General features: G+C 43.8%; 1 protein-coding gene across 1 annotated transcript in view; it reads left to right on the forward strand.

Moving 5' to 3' along the window:
* LOC144685344 (follistatin-related protein 5-like) overlaps positions 1–13,174 on the forward strand; it is a 455,365-nt gene that overhangs the window by 25,399 nt on the left and 416,792 nt on the right. Inside the window, exon 2 of the mRNA XM_078549752.1 lies at positions 12,738–12,986. Within this exon, the coding sequence (XP_078405878.1) occupies positions 12,738–12,986 (249 nt within the window). The remainder of the gene's footprint in view (positions 1–12,737; positions 12,987–13,174) is intronic.

Consider the following 13,174-nt stretch of genomic DNA (forward strand, 5'->3'; position numbering starts at 1 on the left):
CTTTTGATTTGGACAGCGTGGTCTGGATTTGCTTTTTTGTCAGCTCCCATGTCCTTTACCCTCCCCCAGTCACCCATTTCCTTTTCCCATCACAATTAAATCCCCTGGCATCACCTTTCACCTTCCATTCATGACCTACCAGCCCCAACCCTTTTGCTTCGGGGATGTCCTGGTCAATATGTTCCCTTCCTTCCCGAAAATCCCACCCACATCCACGTTCACCTCCCCGACCTCCTCCTTCCCACAACCAGGGTCCACCTCTGCCTCTGAGTCCCTACCAACCACCCTCGCCATTCCTTCTACCACTACCGTCAAACCCTCATTCTCCCACCCTACCGCCTCACTCTGCCCTCGGTCATTCTCACCATTCCCTCATACCACGCCCAACCACAGTTGTCTCCCCAGGAGGCAGTCATGGACTCTCCCTTGCACATTCACCTGGACATCCCCCCCTCCGGACCCTTTCCCCTCCTGGAACACCTTCCTGACCACTTAGTCCTCCCAATCCCCCGGATTCTTCCCCTGCTTAGTCCCTCCCCCTTCCTGACTCCCTCAGAGACACTTACTTCTTCACCACCCTTGGTCCTTCCACCCCCCTTGACTCCTTCCTCCAGCCCTACCTCTTCCTCCAGCTTTACTCCTTCCTCCTCCCTGACTCCCTCAGACACCCTCGCTTCTTCCTCCAGTTTTACTCCTTCTCCCTTCCTGGCTCCTTCCTCCATCCTTACTTCTTCCTCCTCCCTTACTCTCTCCCCTCTCTGCACTCCTTCCTCCCCAGGACTCCCTTCAGTTTCCGCTCTCCTTCCTTCCCCTAGACTCTCTCCCTTCTCTGCACTCCTTCTTCCCCCTGGAATCCCTCCCCTCTCTGCACTCCTTCTTCCCCCTGGATTCCTTCCCCTCTCTGCACTCCTTCCTGCCTCCGAACTCCTTCCCTTTAACCATCGACCCCCCTTACATCTACCTCCCCAATTGCCATCTTCTCCCCCGTTACCCCTCCTCCCCATATTCCCTCCCTCTTTCCCAACCTCACCGCCGACACCTTCATTTCCCCCTCCCAGTCCCACCCCACCAACACCTTCATTGCCCCCTCCAACCTCACCCCTCTGACACATCTTCATCTCCCAGTCGATCCTGGACCTTCCCCTTCCAGCCCCTTTGACCATTATCCATTGTGAGCATCAACAGTGACTTTCTAACTTCTGTGAGCTGCTTCACAGCAGAGCCATGTCCAAGAGAATCCACCCAGCATGCCATGGCCGCTCCTCCAGTGTGCCATTGCTGTCAGGCTCCAGCATTTTCTGCTCCTCGGATGTCCGCGATGTGAGCAACGTCCTGGCGGTAAGACCTGGCTTCTGCATGTCACAGTTGTCAAGACATGTTCTGTACCGATGTGTTTTCCCACCGACGTGGGTGGATGATCCAGCGGGGGGGGTGATGAGTCCAGAGGACTGGCCTCATAGTGAAATGCTGATGTTGCCGATATATTACAACGAGGTTCCCGACATCTGATGGCAGGGAACGCGTCCCACCATCGACAAGCTGAGCGGACGATTGCAAACTGGTTTCATGACATTGCAAAACTGATTTTTGGCCTTCTCGCCGTGTTGTCTACTCACGCCACCGAACATGCCCGACGCCAGCGGGCACGGACAATTCCGCCCACTATGTACAACTTAGCAATAGCAATTATTTTAAACTCATTGAAAAAAACATTAAACTTCCAGCAATTAAGAAAACCTTGAATTCAAACTTACTATCATTAATACAGGGCCAAAAAAAACCCAAGGGAAAAAACCATTTAAATGCCTATTAGATTTGTAAACAAACAAGAAACTGCATCACAGACATGTTCTGGCATTATATTCCAACACAGCAGCTGCTGGAATTTAAATTCAATTAATAAATCTGGAATTAAAAGTTAGTCTCAGTAATAGTGACCATGAAACCATTGTCGTTAAAAACCCATCTTGCTCACGAATGTTCTTTAGGGAAGGAAATCTGCCATCCTCAGTGGTCTGGCCCACATGTAACTCCAGACCCACAGCAATGTGGTTGACTCTTAACTACCCTCTGAAATGGCCTAGCAAGCCACTAAGTAGTACCAAACGGTTACAAGGTCGAAAAGGGATGAAACCAGGCAGACCACCTGATATCGACATTGTCATTGGAAACAACAACGGCACACCCAGCCGTGTCAACCCTACAAAGTCCTCCATTCTAACATCTGGGGGCTTGTGTCAAAATTGGGAGACCTGTCCCACAGGCTAGCCAAGCACTCACGGAATCATACCTTACAGACAGTGTCCCAGACACCAATGTCCCTGGGTGTGTCTTGTCCCACCGACAGGACAGATCCACCAGAGTGGCAGAATACTGGTATACAGTCAGGAGAGAATTCCTCTGGGAGTCCTCAACATTGAACCTGAACCCCATGAAGGATCATGGCATCAGGTCAGACATGGACAAGGAAACCTCCTGTTGGTTACCACCTATCACCCACCCTCAGCTGATGAATCAGTACTCCTCCATGTTGAATACCAATTGGAAGAAGCACTGAGGGTGGCTAGGGCAGAGGGTACTCTGGGTGGAGGATTTCAATGTCCATCACGAAGAGTGGACCGATAGTACCACTACTGACCGAGCAGGCCAAGTCCTAAAGAACATAGCTGCTCGACTGGGTCTACAACAGGTGGTGACGGAACCAATAAGGGGGAAATACCTACTTGACCTTGCCCTCATCAATCTACTCTACCTGTCGCAGATGCATATGTCCATGACAATATTGGTTGGAGTGATCACTGCACAGTCATTGCAGAGATGAAGGCCTGTCTCCACTTTGAGGATACCCTCCATCGTGTTGTGTGGCATCACCACCGTGCTAAATGGGATAGGTTTCGAACAGATCTAGCAAAACTGGGTGTCAATGAGGTGTTGGGGCCATCAGCAACAGCAGAATTACACACAACCACAATCTGTAACTGCACAGCCGGCATATCCCCCGCTCTACAATACCATCAAGCTGAGGGATCAACCCTGGTTCAATGAAGAGTGCAAAGGAGGGCATGCCAGGAGAAGCACCAGGCATAACTAAAAATGACATGTCAATTTGGTGAAGCTACAACACAGGACTATTTGCATGACAAATAGCAATAGATAGACGGAGGGATTCTACAACCAATGGATCAGATCTAAGCTCTGCAGTCATGCCACACCCAGTTGTGAATGGTGGTGGACAATTAAACAGCTCACTGGAGGAGGAGGCTCCACAAATATCCCCATCCTCAATGATGGTGGAGCCCAGCACATCAGTGCAAAAAACAAGGCTGAAACATTAGCAACCATCTTCAGCCAGAAGTGTCAACTGGATGATCTATCTCAACCTCCTCCTGAGGTCCTCAGCATCACAGATGCCAGTCTTCAGCCAATTTGATTCACTCAACCATATCAAAAAATGTCTGAAGACACTGGATACTGCAAAGGACATGGGCCCTGATAACATTCTGAGAATAGTAATGCAGACTTGTGTTCGAGAATTAGCTGCACCCCTAGTCAAGCTGTTCCAGTACAGGTACAAACTGGCATCTACCCAATAATATGGAAAATTGCCCATGTATGTCCTGTCCACAAAAAGCAGAACAAATCCAACCCGACCAATTACCGCCCCATCAGTCTACCCTCAATCATCAGTGAAGTGATGGAAGGTGCCGTCGTCAGTGCTATCCAGTGGCATTTACTCAGCAATAACCTGCTCATTCTCAGAGTGGGTTCCGCCGGTGCTACTCAACTCCTGACCTTATTACAGCTTAGGTCCAAACATGGACAAAAGATCTGAACTCCAGAGGTGAGGTGAGAGTGACTGCCCTTGACATCAAGGCCGGATTTGACCAAATGTGGCATCAAAGAGCTCTAGCAAAACCGGAGTCAATGGAAATCAGGGGGAAAACTCTCTGCTCGCTGGAGTCATACCTGGCACAAAGGAAGATGGTTGTGGTTGTTGGAAGTCAATCACCTCAGTCCAGGACATCATTGCAGGAGGTCCTCAGGGTAGTGTCCTTGGCCCAACCATCTTCTGCTGCTTCATCTATGACCTTCCTTCCATCATAAGGTCAGAAATGGGAATGTTCACTGATGATTGCACAACAGTCAGCACCATTTGCAACTTCTCAGATACTGAAGCAGTGCATGAACAAAGGCAGCAAAACCTGGACAAAATCTAGGTTTGGGCTGACAAGTGGCAAGTAACATTTGTACCACACAAGTGCCAGGCAATGACCATCTCCAACAAGAGAGAATCCAACCATCTCCCCTTGACACTCAATGGGATTACCATCAATGAATTGCCTACTATCGACATCCTGGGGCTCGTCATTGACCAGAAGCTCAATTGGACCAGTCATATAAATACTGTGGCTACAAGAGCTGGTCAAAGGCTGGGAATTCTGCAGCGAGTAACTCACCTCCTGACTCTCCAAATCCTGTGTACCATCTCCAAGGCACAAACAGTGTGATGGAACGCTCTCTATTTTCCTGGATGAGTGCAGATCCAATAACACTCAAGAAGCTCAATGCCATCCAGGATAAAACAGCCCGCTTGATTGGTACTCCATCCACTACCTTAAACATTTACTCCCTCCACCACAGACGCACAGTGGCAGCAGTGTGTATCATCTACAAGATGCGCTGCAGGAACTTATCAAGGCGTCTTCAACAGCACTTTCCAAACCTGTGACTTCTACCACGTAGCAGGGAAAGGTCAGCAAACGCATGGGAACATCACCTGCAAGTTTCCCTCCAAGCCACTCAACATCCTGCGTTTGAAATATATTGCCGTCCCTTCATTGTCACTGGGTCAAAATCCTGGAACGCCCTTCCTACCAGCATGGTGGGTGTACCTACACCACATAGGCTGCAGCAGTTCAAGAAGGCAGCTCACCACCCCTTCTCAAGGGCAATTAGGGATGGGCAATAAATGCTGGCCTAGCTAGCGATACCCACGTCCCATGTGGGAGTAAAAAAACCCATTTCAATTTCTAATTTACCTCTTCCCCTTGGGATGTTCATTTGGCAATGGATGCAGATTTCCAATCCTTATGATATGGCAGTAAATTACTTGTCTAAATCTTGGTGCCAGATCTAACAGTGGAGTGCATATCCTGGCTCTTGCAGCCAAGTTGTATCTAGTCCCAGGGATCTGCAGCAGATGTGTCTGTTGATGGAGCACGCATCCTCTGCTCATGGCAGGGCACATTCATGTTCCTTGAAGTGAAAACAGAGAATGGTGGAAATATTTAGCATGTGAGGCAGCTTCTGAGGAGAGAAACAGAGTTAACATTTCATTCAGCCTGAAATGTTAACTCTGTTCCTCTCTCCAAAGTGCTGCCTTACATGCTGAGTTTTGCGAGCATTTTTTTTGTTTTTGTTTGATATTTCCAGCATTCGCAGTATTCTCCTTATCGATTACTGTCATATTCCTTGAGGGCTTGGGACGAAGCACATGTCTGATTACAGTCTCTCTTGTGGATTGTTGTATTGTACAGGCAGTCCTAGTATAAGATTGCATTTTTCCGTCTTGTTCAGAATCCAAATGGCTATGAAATCAAGCGAGACGCTGTTGTTATTTTCTAACTTTAAAGAATTTAACTTGACATACAAGGTGACAGTTGGTACCAGAAATAATGTATTAAGTTTTCATGCAACCTTTTTCTTTCTAGTAAGTATAACTCAAGTCAAAGAATCGAGGAGAAAATGAAAGCTCTTTCCAATGGCATCTCACTTTGATGTTGTCTGTAGTTCTCCTGAAAACCCTTGTAGAATGAATTATTTTATATAGTTTCCTTTTCTAGTATTCACTCAATCTGCCAGGCATCATTATGATACAGGCCAAAATAAAAGAGGTTCATTAACCATGTTAGAAGCGGATGTTAGGTCATCAGTGTATGCAGATGTGGCCTAATGCCTACTTATGCTCCTTTTGCAAGTTTGGTTTGTGCTTGTTGCAGCCAGGACCAGTACTGATTGGCTCTGGGAAAACCAATGCATGGAATGAAAAAAAAAGGTTATTACTGACCTTAATCACTGCAGGTCCCAAGGTCTCTGATCTTCCCAACTCTGACCTCCAGGCCCTCTCCATATCTACTTCTCTCATAGCCCCAACTCCACCTCCTAGCTCCACTTTAACCCCCGATCACACTCCCAGCAGCCCCCCAACCACCCAACAAATGCTGCAACTTCCCCCAGCTTATGCTTTTTCCCGACCTCCTAACCATCCCCATCTCAATCTAAAGCCCAGCTGCTCCTCCTCCTCCAGACCCCTATGATTTTACCAAATCACTTATCTGAACATTGGTGTATGAATCTATGTGGCCTCCTACTGCTGCACCTTCCATATGATAATAAGGTCTGAGACCCGAAATCCCAAGCTCCTCTGGTGCAGGCTGTTAGCACTTTGCAGATGAGCCATCCAAACATGGACACTGTTGAATTTCTGGACCCTATTGTATAAGTTTTAAATATCAAATAATCTCTTTAACAGTTTGCCAGGCTTGTTTCCTCATCGGCTACTTCAGGTATAATCTTATGAACATTCCTACATGAAATGAAACACATAGGGGAGAATTTTCTCCCCATCGGAGGGGGGGTTGTGCGGGGGTGGGCAGGGGCAGGCGCAGACCCGATCAACACCCCCGATCGGGTCCGTGCCGCCATTTTACATGGGCGGGCTAATTAAGGCTCGCCCAGTGTGACCGAAGCGCTGTGCGCTCCCTGTGCGGGCGGGGGAGTTCCCTGAGTCGGGGCCTGCACTCTTTCGCGCAAAAGAGCGCAGAAATCTCTGTGCCTCAGGGAAATTAGTTTAAGTTTTAAACATCTAAATAAAGAAAATAAAAAATTTTAAGACATGTCCCCTCATGTGACACTGTGACATGAGCTGGGACATGCCAATGAATTTTTTAAAAAAAATTTTATTCAATTTTTAAACACTTCATGAAACCTCATCCCACCCGTCGATGAGGTTCCATGAAAAATGCGAAGGCCGCCTGGGCTCTTCGCCTGCCGCCAACCTTAAGGTTGGATGGGCAGCTCAGTTTATTAGTTTAATTAGTTTTTGAATGGCCTTAATAGGCCTTTGACAGTTCAGCGGGCACGCAGCCGAGTTGGCTGCTCGCCCGCTGAACAGAAAATCTAAATGACGGTTGGTGACTTCGGGATGCCCGCCCGAGTCACCCCGCGTCATTTTACGCCTTGTTGAGCGGGCACTGCTCTCGCTCGCTGAGCCAAAAATTCTGGCCATACATTTCCCTCTCTCTGTAACCTGAACAATGAGCTTCCTGACTTTAGCTAATCTAATGCTATGTTCTTTACAAAGAAAGCAAGGGTCTCATTTTATGTAGCTTATTTTAATCTTTAAAACATGTATCAAAAGTTCAAAATTCTTCATTAGTGAAGCACACACCCAACCCTTAGTGGCATAGGGTAGGTCTTGTTCAAATTTTCATCTCAACTCAAATTCGCTTTAGTGTTCAAGTTAACCTGTAACAGTTTGGTTTGCTGATGTATGCCTTAAAATTTTGATGGGGTTGAGGAATTGTATATTTTAATTTTAATTGTTTTAATTAAGATAACTGATTAATTATATTTTCCTTGTTTGCTAAATGAACTCATATCCTTTCCACAAGGTGCTTTTGAAACTCATAAATAGTAAAAACAGTTAGTGCATAGTCTCTAGCTGATTATACTTTCCATTAATGCATTTTTCAATCCTTGTGGGTCTAGGAATTCATTCAGTTTTAATAATATGGAGGAAAATGTTGATGCTAGGCCTGTTTAATTAGTCAGTTACATTTGAATTCATGTTCATTACAGAGAATACGCTGAGACCTAATGATCCTGCACTCGGGTCTGCGTTCTACGAGTAAGGTCTTTTTACACTGGGGATTTGTCTCAGCTTTTATACCAACTCTGGCTGCCAGTTCTGGCTGACGATTTGGCAGATGCAAAAATTGTTAATAACCTTGAGAAAGAGAACACAAGAAAAAAAATCCCTGGGAATATAAATGCCTCAACCCAGACATAGATATCAATTATTAAAGTGAATGAAATTTTACCATTATTCCTCCCAGGACTTGTACCTTTTACACTACCTGCTGCCACACAGACCTTGAAGTTCATTGTTCATGGAATAAAACTTGGGGGTCAATTTTAATCTTACACACTCTAAGGAATGTTCGAAACTCTCACCTTTGATCTTGGTGCAGGATGCCCAAATTCACAGATTTTCAGCCCTTGTGTTATGCTCCAAATGATACTTTTGTGCTGATTTTTGACGTACCCCTCTGGCTGACAGCTGAGTGCCTGCAAAAAATTGGCCCAGAGTATTGTTAGGTTATTGAGCCGTCATAGCTGTTTCTGGTTGGATGTCTCAATATCCAGTTGGGATCATTAGATAACAATGAGAAGCTATAACTTTTGGTTAATTTTCCCCTCCCTAACATGAAGCACTGAGGCCAGTTGTATGACTACCTAACCCCACCCTGGCTGAGGTCAGCTAACTCAGGCCTGTTCTGTTCTATTTACTTTAGCTGCACAACTGCCTTACCAGGTGAATATTAAGAGTTAATTCCTGCTGGTTCCACTAATGACAGCAATGCCAAATGTAAAGGTTGCCTGCAGCTAGCCAAGTTGCTATTTAGAGCACACTAGAGTGAATTTACCAAGGCACTGAAAATAGTAAACCTAGTTAGGTGGGATACAGGTTGGGGAAAGAGCTGTAGTACTGGTGAAGCTCAGTACACTTCTGAACCTTATCTATATTCTAAGGAGGGTGTGGGCTTGGTGAACTGGAATTTGTTTTGTTGCCTACTTTATGTTTTTGTTGATGAACATTTAACTTGAATCCACTTATAACTGGATGGAGACTGCCTAAAATAATTTTACTTAGGATCTGTAAATTTAGCAGAGAGGAGACTTTGCCTCCACCATTCGATTCAATTTGTGTGTTCAATGTCACTTTACTAACTAGTTGTTTTAAATATGCTTGAAATGATTTCTTTACAATAGACTGCAACATTTCTGTGACTACTGATGTCAAGCTAACAGATCTAGAATTTTCTGGTTCCAAAATCCGACCATGTGAAATATAGAACAGAAGTAATTTTCTACTCCTCTAGATCTGTCTTTTCTAATTAATGAACTGGTAAAACCATTAAACCACAAGCCCTCTACCTTTTGTTTCCTGAAATACTGTACTTGAGGAGGTCTTGATTCCTATGAATATTCTAGCACTCCAGATATAATGCCCATTTTATTATTCTTTACTCTCCATAAACTCTGATATATATTCAATCTCTCCAACTAACAAAAGCAAGAACTTATTTTTCTATTGTTAAAAACTACTGTAATTCAAAATAATATTCTCAGCCATTTTTAACCTCAATTATTATTTCACAAATGCCACATTTTTTGAAGTCTTCATCATCTTTCCTAAAATGCCCATAGATAATTTTAATAATTCATAATTTTTTTCAAGTTTATGCATTTCCAAACATCTCTCCTTCCTTTTTTTTGTATATCTGTTATAGCATTGATATTTTTGTAACATTTGAATTCAACTTTCTTTAAGCAATTAGATCTACATTTTGATAATTTACCAACCGCATCTACTTGGTAAATTTAATTTAAATTCTCAGCGGTACATGCATAAAACATGCCATTCATTTGGTGTTTTTATGTTGGCATTGTTATCCAAATTGACTGTTTCATTTCAACTCTCATGGCTTTCAAAGTCAGTTTTCTTATAATCTACTTGAATTGTTTGAAATACAGAGAAAACAGTTTTTGAATTCTACCTGGGCACCCAAAGGCAATTGGGTGAGAATATCAATCTAACATTACAATGTACACTGTTCAATCTACCTCCATACCAGAGATTTCTAATAAATAGTCCTTCAATCTCATCATCATAGACTGTTGAGAAATTTTGTCATCCTTTTATTAAGAAGACCTAATGCATTGTTGAATGTTCTTAAAAAGCCAGTGATATTAAGCATCAGTCCTTTTTTCAGGTAAATCATTACTTTACATGAGAAAGCACAGGACAAGAAAATACATTTCAACCTACAAGCCATGAAAATTTGCCCTTTTATAGATTCTATCCTACTTAACCTCTTGTGGTAAAATTCAGCTTAAGCACACCATGTTTTTCCAAAGATAATTGAGCAAATTTCTAGAATATTTATCCTCCCTCATATCTCATTCAGTAATTGTCACCTGGTGCCCTCAATATTCAACTACTCCAGTCCATTCCCCAACCCCACTCATGAACCATTATGTTCCATTGAGTGTTTGATCATTTCAGTCAACACTTATTTCCAAAATATGTAAGCCCATTCTCAACCAGATATTAGTTTAGCTCATTTTAAGAGGGATGCATCATTAACTGCTTTTGATGGCAATCTCTCCTATTTATTCATTGCCCTGTGGTGTGGAAATTCTTCTAATTAGCCTCATTTCAGGCTTGTTAACTTTAGCTGATATTTTCTAGTTAAGTACTGAAATCTACCTTATATTTACATCATCCCTACCTCTCAGTATTTTAAATATGTGAATCATGTCCCTCCCCTCCCCTCCCCTCCCCTCCACTGCCCAACCCCTTCAATTTTATAATCTGTAATGAAAACAAATTGAATTTTCTGAATTTGCACTTGAAATTTGAAAACTAGTCCTGGCATTATCCTTGCCCTTTGCCTTTTAACCTGTTTCCAGTATATCAATGTTCCTTTGAAGACAGCATGCCCAATTAATATTCCAAATGGAGCTTCACCAGTGAATAACAACATGCCTTGTTATCAAATGCCTCAAGACGCACCCTTATGTATGATAAACTTTGTTGATTATAGTTTTCAATTCTATTCATATGCTTTCTCTGCAACATAGTAAGGAAATCAACAATTCCTTGAGTAGTTGATGAGAACTCCAATGATTGTATATTAGGGAACAATGAGTCTGAAGCTGGTCTTTCACCTCAAGCAAGTTTATTCTTCAGTCAGCTCAACAAAGTGACAGACTCCCAATTCCTTTCATTCCTGGAGTGTTACAGCTTTACTCATTTATGGATGAGCCAATGCCCATCACCTGTTTCAACAATGCAGTTGTCTTAACAATGTAATTGCCAGTTAACAAGATGATTGTTATTGTGCCTTGACAATGTAATTGCTGATACATTGAGAGTTGAAGCTATAGTTAGATTATGGTCACATCACTAACTTTTTCTGGTTCTGATGAATAGGATCTGAAACATTAACTCTGGCATTAATTTAATGCCCTCCCCATGGTGAGTTTGGTGGCGGGGGGGCATATCGTCAGGTGGAAGGGTGGCAGGTGTAGACCATGCCACCTTCTCGCCTCCACTCTGACTTAGCCCACGGCAGGAAGGCCTGTGGACGTTTTTCCCACCCCAATGCCAACTGAGGCCCTTAAGTGGGCATTTAACTCCCACTTAAGGGCCTTGTTCTGCCTCATCCAGCTGCTGGTATTAACTGGTAAATCCGGCACTCAATGCTTGATCGAGGGACTCAGCATCAGAAAGGTGGGGGGCTGCTGAGAGACACCCATGTCCTTGCTGCTGAACCCCCAGCTCACAACTCCACCCAGCAAACTCTCCTCTCACAATCACTTACCTGTAGCTCGGGATCCAATGACCTTGGGAGGCAGCAGCCACTGTTTCCCAGGTGGCACTGCCACTCAGAGCTGGTAGCCTCTGATTGGCTGGCAACTCTAGTAGGACGAGACGTCTGCCCCCAAGCACTTAGTATGGTGGGCCTTCCTTAAAAGAGGTGACATTGGACTCTTGCCAGCTCTCCAGCCAGTTGGAAAGACCCCCATCGCCTTCATGAACCACCACCCCCAGTCTCTATCCAAAGATGCTTGCTGACCAGAAGTTTATTTTCCCTGTTGGCAGTAAAAGTCTTAATTAAAATTATCTTAGAATGGTCTCAACTTAGTTACTTATAGGTGGGGGCTCACAGCACAAAATTTCCACTTGTCTGGTAATGGATCAATGATCTTGCTCTAAGGTCACAAAGATAGCGAGTGCATGAAATAAAAATGTCACATAGATATTGCGGAGCTGCCTTTTGGAGTTTCGGATTATTTGCTTTGGTGGAGAAATTTCCACCAAATGAAATACTTTTGAAGCATAGTCACTTTAGTAGTAAGCTGGGAAATACAGCAGCTAACTTGAACACAGTAAAGTCTCACAACAATAAAATAACAATGAGATAATCTGTTTCTGTTCTGTTGCTTGAGGGATAAGTATTAGCCAGGACACAGGGAGAACTCTCCTGCACTTTTTCAAAATGGTGCCATGGGATCTTGTACAGCTGCCTGAGGGCAGAATGGGGCCTTGGGTTAACGCCTCATCCAAAAGACAGTACTGCACCCGGGTATCAGTCTGGATTGTATACTCGAGTTTCCACAACCTTCTGGTTCAGGCAAGATTACTATCACTGAATCACAGTTGACATTAATGCTTAATCTGACCTAAAAAGTGTTTAATCCAGAAGAGAATTTTAAATTTGTTGAAGTTTCATTTTTCAGTATTAGTCCAGCATATTGCAACAAACAAAATTGCACATATAAACTTTACAAAGAAAGGTCTCTATCAGGCACTTTTAATTTTGAAGCTCAATGAGAGTGAAGCTCTCTGCACAAGAGATTAAACTTTATATTTTTTCTTTCTATAGTGTACTTGGGCCAGGAGGCCCTGTATGGAGCTTGTGAAAAGAACTACTGTGGCCGTGGGCAACAATGTATCATCAGTAAAGAGACTGAGCTGCCCGAGTGTGTGTGTATACAGCAGTGCAAGCCCAATTATATACCAGTTTGTGGCTCTGATGGGAAGTTTTATGAGAATCACTGTGAACTGCATCGTACTGCCTGCCAACAGAGAAAGAGAATCCACATTGTAGACAATAAAGAGTGTTTCTTCCAAGGTAAGCCACCGTGTAGCAGCAAACATGAAGTTTAACGATGGATTATCATTGTTCAATGTTTCCTTGTGTTCACTTCCAAAAGCAGATGCAACCTGTCCTGGGAACCAGGATAAGAGCTCATAAAGCCACATGTGATTATAAGTAGTCCAGCCGCATTTGTGCAGTGATATTTTCTCAATTTATATCCT

The sequence above is a fragment of the Cetorhinus maximus genome, chromosome 10 (genome assembly GCF_964194155.1).
Source record: "Cetorhinus maximus chromosome 10, sCetMax3.hap1.1, whole genome shotgun sequence".
NCBI lineage: Eukaryota > Metazoa > Chordata > Chondrichthyes > Lamniformes > Cetorhinidae > Cetorhinus > Cetorhinus maximus.